This window comes from Indicator indicator, chromosome 27, assembly GCF_027791375.1.
Source record: "Indicator indicator isolate 239-I01 chromosome 27, UM_Iind_1.1, whole genome shotgun sequence".
NCBI classification, from domain to species: domain Eukaryota; kingdom Metazoa; phylum Chordata; class Aves; order Piciformes; family Indicatoridae; genus Indicator; species Indicator indicator.
This window is the reverse complement of record NC_072036.1, coordinates 9379586-9395133: the sequence shown is the minus strand read 5'-3', so window position 1 is coordinate 9395133 and position 15548 is coordinate 9379586. Positions and strand designations below refer to the sequence as shown.

Genomic DNA, 15548 nt, shown 5'->3' with positions numbered 1-15548 from the left:
AGCTGGGGCAGAACCAAGTTCCCCGAGAGGTTTTATGTGAGTCTGTTGTGGGGAAGAACTTCTGGGGGTTGGGAAAACCTCTTCAGACTAGATCTGAGCTTTTTCCTTTGGCTTCTGTTATGGTACAGAAAACCTGCAGCATTACCTGCAGTGGCTTCTTTCAGCTGCCTGCTGGCTTTCAGAGAGGAAATTTGCCTGTGTTTTCACACAGCAGGAAGAGTTGTGGTGTGAAACTGGACTAAACTATTGCAAGCTCCCCATTGTGAAATACACCAATTGTTCTGAAAATCCTCTTGCCAACAGTGTACCTCAGGGAACATCTTCTGCCATTGTCTGCAGTTGCAAGAGCATCTTGAATAAGCAATTTCTAAACCCTGACTTTCATACTTTCATAAGAAAAAAGATTCACTTGCCATTTTAACTGACTTTACCTGGGTCTCACACAAACCACTTGGGGCTTCTTCTGTGTTGAATGTAACTTAAGTACACAAGAACAGAAGCCAGAGTGCTCCTTTCTTCTGCTCAGAGTGAATGAGTAATGTGAGTATAGCCCAAATCATCAGAGGCTTGAATGAGAATGATGGCAATGAGCTTATTCTCTATCCTCAGAGGCTCCCTGTTAAGTCTCTCTCTCCTTTTTTTTCATTTCATTTTTTAATTTCATTTTATTATTGAAGCCTTCTTGATGTTGAAAGAAGAAGGAGCTGCTGGTGGGTGTTGTGCTGGGCACAGCTGTGGCTGATTTCTCCTGTGACTTGATGTCAAAGGGGCATCCCCTCCCATTACCTCTCACACAGAGCAAGGACCCAAAAGCACTTCTCAAGTTCATCCAGGCCATGGGCTGCCCATGACTGCCTATGCTAACCCTCTGTCAGGTTCCACCATGCCCATGTCTCTGCTGTGTTGCCAGCTCCAGAAACAGAGAGAGCAAAGCCAGAAAGGACTGACAAATCATCTGAGGAAATTTAAGAATCAAATTTCACATTGCACTAGGTCACCTGAGCTTTGGGCATCATTCTCTGTGTTTTGTTCAAGTGGTTCTGCCAGAGAGATGTCCAGACATCAAAGGAATACTTCTCTGATCTGATGTTATCCCAAGCTCCCTGCATGGTCACCAGAGAGAAAAAGATACAGAGGTACTTCAAGGATGTGATTCATCTCCTCCTGAGGATGAAGTGTCCATTAGAAGAAACAAACTGCTCAAGGGAAGGACCTGTTTTTCTCCAGAGACAAGAAGTGTTCCTAGCTGACATGTAGCTGTCCCCACTAGAGGACATCCAGTGGAATTTCAGTCCTAAAAGACAGAGACCTGCCTCTTCCTACCATATATTTTTTTATGGTTCATTCTCTGATAAATATTTTTGTCTCATAATAATTTCTCTTGCTTGAGATGGAACTGTCCCTGTGAAGGGTCAGGCTGCAGCACCACTAAACCTTCTGTTTTCCCCCACTTTCTCATTTAAATTTTGCTTTCTGCCACTGCACTGTCTCCCCAGCAGTTAGCAGCACAGTTCCCAGGGCATGAGTAGCCAGAATTTTAATGTGGGAAAAAAAAAAAAAAGAGAAAAGAAAAAGGGTAACATCTCCAAGACCAAACTTTCACAGGAGCAACAGGAAGACTTTTGTAGCCATCAGTAGTTCATGACTCATTTATAGAAAATGAAAATGAAATAATCCTTTCTGGAAAATGATACTGGACCTCAGACACATTATTCACTTGTTTATGTTTGAAGTCTCCCGTGGGCTTCTCTGGATCAGACACGAACGAGCGAGGCACAACCATTCACAAAGGAGATTTCTGCCTTAACCCCTTTCTGCTTTTTTCCTGTCTCCTCCTTCCATCCACACGTAAATGAGCTCTGAGCAATCCACCAGCTGGCCCCTGCCTGCCATCTCTGTGCCTCTTGGTGCTGGACATCTTACTTGGCTACATTGGGATAAAGTATACGGACACAGTTGTGCAATGAAGGTGATTGTTCTCTTTTCCAACGAGGATTTACTGGGAATTCTGCTGTAGGCATGAAAAATGACACTTGGCCAGCACAATGGGCACCAGATCCAGCCAGTGCCCTACAGTTCATGGGTGTCTCTAGGTCTGTAGAGAGCACCAAATACTCTTCATATAGACTGAAGAGCTGCATTTATCTCTCTTGGATGACTTTGTGCCAAAATAAATCTAGAGACAGCAGCGGGAATACACTGGTATTTGGGTGGGCTGGCTTTTTAGAGGGCTAATAAGGTCTATAATGTGAATGAAATAAATAAAAAGAAAAATAACCCCCTCCCCAAGTGGTGGTTTGGGAAAAAAAAGACAACTCTTTTTCTGTGTCTTTCCCATGCCCTCCCCTCAAGGAAATTTTGGGTAGGACGTTGGCCGGAACCTTATTTTAATTTCCATCAGGAATGTTTTTTAGCTGGCACACAAACTGCATGTGTACACAGCCCAGGAGTTTGGGAAGCTGCTTCACTAGTTTCTCCTATAACTAACAATGGAAAGCCTTTGAGAACTGTATGAGCCTGTGTGTCCTGACTGCAGGACCAGCCACCGTGCTCAAATATTTATCCTGACGGTGCTTATCCCTAAGGAGCAGCTGGCTCCTGCTCTGCTGGCCAGCCCCAGGGGCAGGAAGGTGGGAGAGGAGGGAGCTGCTGGTGTGAGGGTGCCCACAGAGCTGGGCTGGGAGGAGAAAAGCTGCTTTGCAAATGTGATTCAGACTGATCTGAGTTTATTCTGTCACAGTGAATTTGGCATCAGATCCAAAAGGGAAAGCAGAGCTGCTGCACTGTATGCACAACTGGCCAGTTGCAGCATGTAATAGCTTGGCTCAGTGCAGTTACACTGCTTTGCCTTGCTTGGTGGCTCCTCAGTTTGTCTTCACTTTTATTCTTTTCTCTGCATTCACTCTTTCTGGCCTGTATTTTAGAATTAGTGCCTCTCTGGATCGATTGCACAGAGCCTGCCCCGCAGAGCTGGGGGGAGTGCAGGATTATCCTCTTCCCCACATACAGGCATTTAAAAATGATCTGCTAACAAGAAAAATCACAGCTCAGCCTCTCTTTGTTGGTGAATATTCAGCATAAACAATTCTGAGATTTTCTTGTTTCATGTAGCTGATGGTCATGGAAAGATGAAATATTTCAGAGGTGCATTCTCAGGGATACAGGCACTTTATGGCATCCTCTCTGTCTTTAAGGTCTCTTAGAAGAAAATAGGATACAGACAAGTACCTGCATAAGTCAGTTTTGAAAATGGGACCTAGACATCTTAAATCAGTGTGTAAATATCACCATAAATCAGGCAGCATGTTATGGCTCTGAGAAGCTTTATAAATCAGTTTGGGAGTAGACAGCAGCTGAAACAGGAACAGCATGCTGCAGGTAACCTGTCATAGCTGCCCTTCCATGAAGCATTTCTACTCCCCTGGCAGTGATCCCAGTGGTGCACTCAGCCTTGCTGAAGTGGCTATGAAGGACACGACAGGTTTCTGTTCCATGGGCAATATTCTTGGTCTCTTGGGAGAAGTTTGTTTCTCAACTGCATGGAGGAATGTGCTGTTATTGGTGGTGCTTCAGGAGGAGGGGTACCAGAGCCTTTTTGAGTGCAGCTCATCTGAAAGACAATTTGAAGAGAAGTAAAAGTGGCCCAAAGGTACAAAAGCTGAGAAGCTGACAAGTTGAGAAGGGAGGCACCTCACAAGAGTTTGGTGGTGGTAGATGGTTGGCTCCCTTGAAAAGACCATCAGACTGCCCAGCCCCAGTGCCCCAACTGGGAAAGAACTTCACACAATATTTGAGCATGGCTAAGCCTAGAGCCTGAGACATACCATGCTGCCCAGGAGCAAATTCTGCCACTTCCAGCAGGGAGATGTCTGTGCCTCAGTGTGGCCAAGCTGCTGTCAACAGCAAGCACACCTCCTGGGGAAGTCAGTTGGTGTTTTTGGAACGTGGTGGTTTTGAAGAAGGCAGCTTCTTTGCACAGCCCAAGTGAGCAAACAGCATGTGAGACAGGGTGAGCCAAGGGCAGTGCCTCTCTCTTTTTACTCATCTGTTAATTCTATTGAGCAAAGAGACACAGACAGCAGGCTTGACTGACTGAAATAGACTCTTTGTAACAGCCAAGCACAAAGAGTGACAGAGCAGGACAACATGTTAAAATCTTCCTGGCAAAAGATGAGCCCCCAGTTCTGGTGTGTCTCTCTCACTGACACCCAGTTATTAGAAATAACCAAACTCAACCCTGGCTTTGCTGGATTTTGTCACAATAACTCCACCAAACCCAGCAGAGAGTATTGAAAATCCTAACTTATAACAGGTATCAATAATGAATATTTCTGGCATTTTGTCTAAGACAGGGGATCCTGTTAGACTGCATAGTTATATTAATTTATGGCTTCATACCCCATGTGTTTCCATCTTCTCAAGACAATGGATTTGCATGGCATATTTCACAGACAGGAAGATGATTTTTCATCACCATTGTGTACAGTACCTAGAGATCACTGAATATAAAACCAAATCACATTTCTGCCCAGGATGGTATCAGAATGGCACCAGAGAGCAGAGCAGGTTTGGTTCAGGAAATAAATGATGCTTCATATAATCAAATCTGCAAGGGAGATTTGGCAAGAAGGCTGCATACAGACAAACTATTGCTGAGTCTGGACATGGCATTAAGAACATTAATTTTTAAGTTGTGGGGAATCACTAAGGATCTGCAGGAGAGGGAAAAGGCACACAGCCCCCATTTGTTTAGTTCAGAGCCAATACTGGCAGAGAGACAGCCTCTAATCCTAACTCAGAGCACTGGTTTATTATGCATGCAAAGAGTTAGCACTGCTGTCTTTGAGGTCTTATTAAATACACTCAAGGTTCAGTACTGCAGGTACTGCTAGCTCCAGACAGTCTCAGGTAATGCATTTGTTGGAGAGAGGCACTGAAGGCACACTGAAGGCTTTGGGGAGCTGAGTCTTACTAGTAGGAGTGCTGCTCCTAGCAGCAGGCTGCTCTGGAGCTGGAGAAACATGCTGGTTGCCTTGCACATGTGGGCAACCATCCAGCCATGTAAAATCACATTTTAATGTGTTATACCATAGAATGTCTTCCTCAGGGATTAATCTTCCTCCAATCCCTCACAATCAATCATCTTAATTATACACAAACCCCATTTTCAAAGTCTCACTGATCCTGAAGATGTTGTACTCTCCAGGTGATTCCAATAAAATGCATCATACAAAACAAATGGCTTCCCTACAGGAGCATCTCTCTTCTGTTTTCCGACACCATTATCCACTACAGACCAGTCACCAGTTCATGTAGAGCATTCCCAGCCCTGCACTGGCCACATGCTTTAATTCTGTGATAAGAAGAGGAACAATACATTTCAAATGAATGCTGTGTACTCCCTTGAAGCCCTAGGAGGAGGAGGAGAGTGGATGTTCTAGTCCTCTGACCTTCCTCACTTCTTCTAGGCTGGAAAGTGAAAGGGTTGTCTTTGAGTCTGCAGGAGAAAACTGTACCAAGGATCTCCTGAGACAGCCTGCACTGCTCATTACTGTCACTCTGAAAGGCAGACAGGAGAGGTTTGTCAGTCTCCACCCTTGGAGGTTTTCCAAGCTCAAATAGACAGAGCCCTGAGTAACCTGGCCTGATCTTGATGCTGACCCTGCCTGAACACCGGTTCAGCTAGAGACATCTTGGGTCTCTTCCAACCTCAGCTATCCTCGGATCCTGTGAAACAAGCTGTGTTTTGAAAGCATACAGAGGAAGGTTTGGAGAATTTGGATGCTATGTTCATAAGAATTTAATGAGAAACATGAGGCTTGGGCCAGCTTTGGTTTGCACTCTCATGTACTCAGAGCAACACCACTGAAATGATCTGCAACACCCACTTGATATCTAGGCATTGTTTGGACTTTATGTTGAATTATGTGACAAAATGGTCGTGCTAAAGAAGTAGTTTTTCAGTGATTTACAGCTTAATGCTGAGAGTTTGAAGGGCAGTTGAGGATTCATTTGCAACTGCAGAGGGCATGTGGTGCTCAGAGTCAGGGAACACCACAGGATTGCTTGCACTGGATTTGATTCCATTTCCTTTCACCACCTGTCCACACACAGCTGCTGCGTGACAGCTCCATAGTAACTCTTGGACTTCACAGGAGGTGACCAAGCAAGGACAAATTCAACAGAGAAGCATTCACCAGGACACCACCAATAACAGGCTCTTATCCTGAAGAGTTAGCCTAACAATCAGATACATCACCTTGGAAGTATTAAGGAGGAGGTAGTTTGGATATTTGAACAGTCTTGTGTTTGAGAGGGGTGGCATGGCAGCAACACAAGGTGCAGACTTCAGGTCAAAGGACAGTTTGGGTTTCCCCATTAGCATTCCATGGAAAGAAGCAGGGCAGTACATCTACTGCCATCAGCAGCATTTCTTTCCCTGTTTAGAGACCAGGTACTGACAGTGTTAATTTTTATGTTGCAGATCTGCCAAGCACAATACCTGGCAAAAGGCAGAGATGCTCTGCTTGCTCTCTCTCAGAAATCACACTTGTCTCCAGATTTCAGAAAATCCCCTAATATGGACCTAAGTTAAAAATAACACTGTTATTTCCAGCAGCAAGATTTCAAGAATCAGATGTCATCCCACCCGACCTCAATTAAATCGGGCGGAATCTGCTGAAGCAGCTGGATGGGATCAAGCAGGGTGTGAAAATTTGTGTTCTAGCGCTGGGCAGAGAGGAAAAGTTGGAAATTTCAGCGTGAAGCTGGTTCTGCATGAAGTGGAGAATTTCAAGTGTGAATGTGTGTATGTGTTCGTGCATGTGCTGGGGAAAGTAGGGTTGGCAGGGGAGACAGAGGAGAGCTTTGTGTTCAGTGCTTCCTCTGACACAGCTCAGCCTGCTCCCTATCTACCAGCTCCACTTCTGAATGTGCGGGAACATGCGGTGGCTCCTTTTCCCCACCATCTTCATCTTCCCTTGTACACAACAGGTAAGTTCATTAAACAGAAGAAAAAGATTTCTCCCTTCTTCACTCTGTCCCAGGTTGGAGTTTGGATTTGCTTACTGCCAAAATAAATTGCAGAGAAGCCAATGCCTTGTAGAGAACACGGAGCTGTTCCCCACTACTGAGTAAATTTAATTTGCAGCTTATTTGCTTCATCAGTTTTGATTTTGTTTTTGGTTTTCCATTAATGTGTACATTAATATGATTCATTAGGGGAAAAAAAAAAGTGTTAGGGAAGCTTAAATTGTCAGTGACTTTAAAAAAAAAAAAGATTAAATATAAGCACAAATGGTTATCTGATGTAGTACGAGAGTAAACATCTTGTCCATGCTCATGTTCCGTGTATTTGTATGTTATAGACGCACAGTGCTGGCTTCAGGCTAGTTTTACAAGTGAGAAAGGGCTGTGTTATGCTTTATCTCTCATGAGAACATTTTAGGTGATAGCTTTTGCTGCAGGTATTTGTGTGAAAGGCCAATTTCATGATTTACTTACTGCATACTGAAAATCTGCTGGATGTGCACACACTGCGTTATTTTCTTCACCACCAAGAGGAGGATTTTCAAAGGGCTGCCTCCCTCTGCTAACTTGCTGCATGCTAAAAGCCAAACTAAGATAACTGAACATTAGTGATAGGACATTGCCTGCTTTTGCTGTTTGCTTAGTTATGCCCATGCAGACCTTATTCAATCTCTAAAACATAAGAAAACAAACACTACCACATGAAGGGCTGCTACACAATGGTCTCATTTTCTGATCTGCCCATAGGATCAGGAAAAATATGCAGTGGGCTTGTGTGGTGTGGATGGCTTTGGTATAGAAACTCTGGGAAGAAATTCACAGGAAAATATTTGGCCTGTAAACTTTACAAGCAAAATTTACATTTTTGTTGAAATTAAACAGATTTTGGAGGGCTTTTCAGGTAGACTGAGCTTCTCAGTAATTCTACAACTAGTTATACATACAGATATACATAATATTCTGCTCTATAATACTACATAATAGAAATATTCAATATATACAACTGTCAGATATTTGCCTAATGGTGTTTTCCTTGCTGGGAAACTTTGTAGTCTCACACTTCTCAGCTGACATCTTTCCCTTAAGAAAGAAAGAAGAGAAACCCCACTTGCTTAGGTAGAATTCTGTAGGTTTAAAGCATATTTTCATCTGTAATATAAATTATACTGATCAAAGCACACAAATTGTTTCCTACCACACATATCCATTTTGAAATGCACTCTGATTTAAGCCAAATAACCTTATATAACTGGCATGTGGCCAAATTCCTAGTAATTCTCTGCTTAAAAAGAAAAAAAAAAAAAGAGAAAAGCAACAGGAAAGTGATTTCTGAAGCAACCATACAGTCTTGAATGCTGCTAAATGTATGGGAATACCTGTGTGTCTTGTTTCTGGCACAAGCCTTTAAGAAGGCTTGCACTCCAATGGCACATGGAATAAATGACCATTATGGCTTACAGGAAAGGCTTAGCTGTCAAAAAAAGTCGGCTTAAGTTAGTTGTTTCTATAATATTGCTGGATTTAGGTAAAAAAGAATTAGAAGAAATCTTTTACGAGCAAATGATCAACAAAATAACACTTTTATGAGACTGTCTTTAGCGTGCTGCATGGAGTACCACATGACATCATTTAATAGCCATTCATTATATGAATTGCCTCTGTGAATTAATATGTATCTTAAAAATCATTCAGCCAAAAGAACTTGAAAGCTGCTATTTTGGAGCTTCATTAGTCGCTGTGGATTAAGATATCGCAAGTAGAGTTGTAAATGACCATGAAAAATGGAAATTAGTGGCAGAAAAAAGCCTTTTAAAAGGTCATTTACTGATGCATGCAATTAGGCCAGCTCAATTAAGCTGTGAGAGCATTTGTGGGATATGATACATGAAATGCTGAATTCTGCAGATACTTCCCATTTGAAAGCTGAACTGAAAGGAAACGCAGCCAAATGGCCCCTTCCTCGCTCTTCTTTAGTGTCTCTGCTGGAGGTGGTTTCTACATCAGCAGAGCCCTGAGGTTCAGTAGAACAGAGAGAAACTGAGAGTTGAAGCCTCATGTGCCCAGAAAAAAAACACAGGTGACATTTTCATTTGTTCCTGCCAGGCTAGATGGTGATATTGGCACCTGATGAAGGGCTGGATCTCGTCTGCCTCTCTTGCTCTTTGGGCAGCCAGAGTTGCTCGATGAGCTCAGCTCCCAAGCCTTACATTGTGCTAGTGGCCAAGTGCTGTGTGTGCCCCCACTTAACTATGGGTCCAGTCATCCATGACCAACAGCCCTATCACCATCAGCATTGCTGCTGAAATCAGCAACAGGCAAAGACTTAAAGCTAAGATCTAAACTGTTCTCTTTTAGATGTACTTCTGCAGAAAAGCTGATAGAACACAGCTATCTCAGAGAGAACACAGCTATCTCAGAGAGATCCTTCCACACTCTCTGCTGACTTAATCTTTCCTCCATGCCACAGAAAAATAAACCCAGCAAGAGATTCTTAACATTTCTTTTTAATAATAATAATAATAATAATAATAATAATAATAATAATAATAATAATAATAATAATAATAATACCAGAAAATGATACTAAAAAAGACATGGATTCCAAGACAGAATGTGGAAACCAGGAAATTTTGTCTGGATCTTAACTTCTTACTGCTGACAGAAATCTCTTTTAAAGATACATCTGCCCTGTAAGCCCTGGATTCAGTGCTCACTCAAGCAAAGAGTGAGTGAGATCTTAGGAGATGACCTACTAAGCTCAGTGCAACTACTAACCTCCCTTATTAGGATTTGAACTTTGTGTCCAGCACAAGAGAATTTGTGAACACTGGACTGCTCCTTCCCAAGCAACTACTCAAATTTTGGAGCAAAAAGTAGCACTCAAAAGGTTTATTATTTTTGAAACACTTTTGCCATCAGAAGTGGCACACAGGGCAGTGGCTGGCTATGAAACAATGTGGGGAATCACAAACTAATTAATCTGATAGGAGGTTTGTGGGAGGAATACTTAAAATAAATGTACTGTTTACTTTAAAACACTGTTCTCCTACTTTAGCTCGACTACAGGTTTTGTCCTATTGAAGGCAAAGGAAAGACCCATGCATGTGTTTCATACAAACAGCAACCCAGGCTCATTGCTGGGACGACACCTCAGGGCTTGACAGTGACTGATGAAATCAGTCTTCTGTCTCCTACCTAAACCTCAGAGCCTCTCACTTTTTGGATCCTGTGAGATGAGAAATGTTAAGCATCTTCCTGCAACTTCACAGTTCTTTGCATCCCAACATCATTTTATGCTATCCCAGCTCCACACAAAGCATTCAGCTCTCAAAATATCCCACTGTGTGTAAGTTCTCCCACAGCCCACTAAAGAAGCCTGGAGAAAAACCTTCAGGGACCAGTGAAGTCCACCAGCGCAAGGAGGTTTGTCACTGGCCATGCAGATGCCCACCGGTGCCAACCTGCACCCCTGGGATCAGCTTGGTGAAGGATGGTTGTGGCTGCTGCAAGGTCTGTGCCAAGCAGGCAGGAGAGACCTGCAATGAAGCTGACATCTGTGATCCCCACAAAGGGCTCTACTGCAACTACTCAGAAGATGAGCCTAGGTATGAAACAGGCGTGTGTGCATGTAAGTTCCTCTTTCACCCTCCCTTCTTGACATCCAGGAGGGTGGGACACACAGGTGAACGGCTTGAGGGGAAAGCTCTGCTTCCTGATGTTCTGCACAGCTCTATGCTAGGCAGCTGATCCTCATTTAGTCCTTCCAATGCTCATCCAGAGAATCTGAGGGCAGGGCTGGGGCTGTCTTTAAGCTTACCTGTGTGTGTGCTGGTGAAACCAGTTCACTGCGCACCAGCTTGTTGTTCACAGACCCCTTGATGGCTCATTTGAAGTCCTGACTTTAAATTATTATTACTATTATTATTATAATAGTTTATATTTTATATTATAATATATAAAAAAAAAAAATCTGTGCCTGGGCTGGAGCTGTGGGTGCAGTACAGGCTGATTGCTCTTCAGCACTCTGTAAGCAGGAACCTTGTGCTCCTCCCATGCTAGTAACTGTTGTTTGCCATTTGCAGATCTGGTAGCCGTAGGCTGTGAGCTCAGTGGAGTTTATTATCTTAACGGGCAGACCTTCCAACCTAACCCCCTCTATAAGTGCCTGTGTATCAGTGGTGCAATTGGATGCACACCTGTGTTCACACCAAGATTAGCAGCGAGTCCCTGCGTCAGGCTCCCGGGCAGAAAGAAGCCTGGACAATCCATCTGTGGCCCAGGACAGCAGAAGCAGCTTCAATCAACAAACTACAGACTGATGCCAGGTGTGCCTGCCTATGCTGGTAAACTTTTGTGTGTGCATCAGGCTTGCTGCAGCCAGTGTCCCTTGCTCCAGCAGCCAGCACTGGCAGTTTCTCAGTTCTTGCTGAAGGCCAGTGCTAGGGTGACTGCTCTGCCCCAATTACCCCTCTTAGTCATAGGTCACAGACTCTTTTCTCTAAACCTGATGAGTATGAAAAGCAAAAATCCATCTGGCTTCTGCCACCAGGGAATTGGTCAAAGCTACCTTCAACCCTTCTTTCTGCAGAGGTTTACTGCTCATCAGATCAGACCAATTAGGGCTGCTGGTGGACAGCCATTTGGCAGCCTGGGAGCTGTCTCACTTTCTCCTGCTTTGTGCTGGTGGGGAGTCTTGGTTTTCACATGCATACATCAACATGCTGCAGGCCTCTTCCTTCAATAGAAAGCATAAAGTGGTAAGAATTGCCTTAGTGGCTTTCCTGAATCACAAAATTCCAGGTCACTGCAAGGACAATGCTGTCCCCATTTCTCCTCTATTCAGTCTGTCCAAAAGCACACACAAGTTTGTCCATGCAGTTCTGCCAGGGTCAGTTGATACACTCAGTAACCTCTTGCTGACTCTGCTAACAGTTGTACTTTTTCACTTTAAGAAAGCACCATTGCCAGAAGCAGCTATCCTGGCCCTTCCCTGGCCACAGCTGCCTGTGCTTGTGCTGTCTCCTTTCCTCTGCAAGTTTCCCTGCTGAAACTCACCTTCATTACAGCTAATGTGAGTACCAGAATGCTGAGCCATTGATCTGGTGGCAGCCTGAATTGTGGGGAAAGTATGGCCTGAATCATAATCATCATGGGGGAAGCTGTATTTTGGATACCTGGAGAACAGCATCGAGACATTTACTTCATGGAGCTTCAGTGAACCCCAAAGCTGACATGTAGCCTTCAGTAGCTCCTTCACTGACTGCAGCACTGCACCTCACCACATTCATTCAGGACCTTGAATCAGTTGTGCAACCTAACTCCAAGATATCCAGCTTGCAGAGCTCCCTTCCTTCCTGACGTGGGTCAGGGACCCAAGAGCCTGTCCCTGTGTGGCTCTACATGCTGAAAGATGCTGTTCTTCAGGTGACAAAAAACCCTCCCAAGAAAAGCACCTTGAAATTTTTGTTTCAAAGTGTTTTGTTCCCTTTCCCCATGCAGCAGAAGCATCCTATCAGCTTAGCCATGAATTCCAGGAATGGCTCAATGCCTATTTTGAAAAGTCTTCTTTTTTTTTCAGCCCCCTGTTAGTGTGGGCAATGAATTCCAAGTTTCCCTTTCCTGCTCTTGCTTTGTTTTCTGGCTTTCCTTGCAATATTTACCCAGTTCATGGACCCAGTGATATACCTAGGTCATACTTTAAAAATGTACCAAGTATAAATGACCATTTCACTTCCCTTTATTTGTTGCAGATCTGTGACAGGCTTTTAATCTACTTGCTGCAATGACATCTTTAAATTGCTGCCTGCTTTCCAGCTGTCCTTGTAATTTTGTCTGTGCTCTTACCTGAATGCACAGATTCAAACAGAGTCAGGGTTTTTTGCAGAGCTTCACCATGAACTTCTGCACTACAATTTTGTTTCCTTTTTAAAGCATATTTCACCTAATTCAGCACAAATCTGGGTGACACCTAGAAGTGACTGGAGAATTTTCCTCCTCAACACAAAGCCAAAAGCTTTCACAGTATCTACAAAGAAACCAACATTAATGTTTTCAGCATCCTTTTTCAAGCTATGCTTGGCCTTAAATGATTTTCAATCTCTTCCATTCTGGACATTTCATAATAAATCATTGACTGTCTCTCTCCATGAAACATTTCCAGTACACTGAACCAAAGGGTCAAGCAATACATGCAGTTTCCTAGTGCTCGCTAGGCTCTGAGCACCCAGTGTCAGTCAAGTTTAACTTTGCTCCTGGGCCACTTTTAGATTTACCAACAAAAGCACCTTCATGAGCAGAAATCAAATGCTTATCCTTTTATGTTCAGTTAATCCTTTGGGGGCTGTTCTGCTGCATAAATAATATATTGCTGTCTTAGCTTACAGAAGCTTACCTCTAGTTTTGAAGCAAAAGTGCCTAGTACAGGCAACTCCCTGGACACCCTGTTCCAGGACCTGTGGCATTGGCATATCCAGCAGAGTGACCAACGAAAACAGAAAATGTGAAATGAAAAAGGAAAAGAGATTGTGCTTCATCCAGCCCTGTCTGACCAATGTACTGAAGGCAATAAAGGTATTCTCTACAAGAAAAATAGTTCCTAATAGAAGATGAAAATATTGGAAGCAATGGGAAAATTTGCACCCACTAATATAAAACGATTTCTGTTTTTGTTTTTTTAAGGATATTAAACTAATTCTTCTGTGTTTTTTACAGGTTTCATTAGTAAACCACAGCTAGTGTCAGGTGATAGAATGAGAGGAAATGGCCTGAAATTGTGCCAGGGAAGGTTTAGGTTGGACATGAGGAACACTTTATTTCTTGCAAGAGCAGTTATGCATTGGAACAGGCTGCCCAGGGAGGTGGTGGAGTCACCATCCCTGAAGGTGTTCAAGAAATGTGTGGACATGACACTTGGGGACATGGTTTAGTGGCCATGGTGGTGTTGTGTTGGGTTGATGGTTGGACTTGATGATCTCAGAGGTCTTTTCCCACCCAAAGAGTCTATGGGCTGTGTAATTTCAAACAACACAATGTGATGTCCTGAAATACTACTGCTGTGCTGTGCTGGTGCTGTCACTCAGAAAATACTTTCTAGTTCTTGACTGACAAAGAAAAATAAGATGATTTTCAGGACTAGTTTTCAGGATATTTCTATGCAACTGTTGCAGTATTTTCATAAATGTGTAAAAACTCTGCCTTTGTTTCTTTATATTAAAGATTCCAAAAGGAAAAACATGTCAACCAACATTCCAGCTTCCTACAGCAGAGAAACTACTTTTTTCTGGATGCTCAACTACTCAAAGCTACAAACTAACTTTCTGTGGGGTGTGCTCAGACAAGAGGTGCTGCATACCTAACAAGTCCAAAATGATCACTGTACAGTTTGAGTGTCCCAATGAGGGCTCCTTTAAGTGGAAACTGATGTGGATAACATCATGTGTATGTCAAAGGATTTGCAGTGCTCCTGGAGATATATTTTCTGAACTCAAAGTTTTATAACAAGTGACACCATTGACTGTAACATACTGAGGGTGCAGGAGCACACTCACACCCTGAAGAGCTACCACAACCTCCTGCCACAGCAATGTTTATGGTAAAACTACATATGTGAGCAGCATTCAGTTTTTTTAAAAAGCATCTGGGAAATGGAAGTAAGAGTGCATTTTCTAACCTGGAATTGGTTTAACATGTGGAAATATGTTCTTGAGAGTATGTAACATGAGTATTGTCAAAACAAGAACTTCTAGTAATCCAACAAAGCATAGCAAAACAGCTTTGTACCCCACTGTAACAAGTTGTTGCCCACAAAGACATGGCTAACCTACTAGAAAAAAAAAAAAAAAGAAAAAGACCCTGCAATATTTAATCTATAATTCTTGATTAACAAGAGTTATAGATTAATTAACCAACACCTGCTATGTGTCTGCACCAATGTTGTTTCAGACAGAAGTCCATTTTCAGCTCAGATTGCTTTTTGCAGCAGATAATCTTTCTCTAGTGTGAATATAAACAATGCACTTGTAAAGGAAGAGATAGGTGGGCAGCTGCAGGTAAGAGATGGAACATTTCAAGAAGATGATTATTTTAAGGCTGCCTTCTTAAAAAAAATGCTCACCAAATGTTACCACAATGTTTTATCAAATACTTCTGGACTTGTACACTGAAAATTGTACTTACTTGTATCCTCAACTGCAGCTCTGCTAGAAGGATTTAAAGCTTTAAGAAATCATTGTATTGATCCATTCTGGTTTGTAACAGTTCACTGCTCTTGCTGTCCTAAGACTGGCAAGGATCTGGAAATAGCTGTACATTCTATTTTGTAAAAGTTCTTACTGTAATATAAAACTCTTCTTACCCTGGTAATTATAAATACTAAACTTCCTCTTTTACTTGCATTCTTTTAAGCATATGAACTTTGTTCTCCAAACAGCCATTATCACTTCATTTTAAGTGCATTACCCAATGTAACTCAGCATTCACAGACATGAATCATTAAAATGTTAATTAATGCTCCAAGTATA

At 42.8% G+C, this 15548-nt stretch overlaps 1 protein-coding gene across 1 annotated transcript; it reads left to right on the top strand.

Annotated features, from left to right (window-relative positions):
- Nucleotides 1-6942: 6942 nt before the first annotated feature.
- CCN6 (cellular communication network factor 6) lies at nucleotides 6943-14526 on the top strand. Its single transcript, XM_054393027.1, has 5 exons — nucleotides 6943-6993; nucleotides 10381-10657; nucleotides 11112-11354; nucleotides 13406-13599; nucleotides 14245-14526. The coding sequence occupies exons 1-5, from the start codon at nucleotides 6943-6945 to the stop codon at nucleotides 14524-14526; spliced, it is 1047 nt and encodes a 348-aa protein (XP_054249002.1).
- The last annotated feature ends 1022 nt before the right edge of the window (nucleotides 14527-15548 follow it).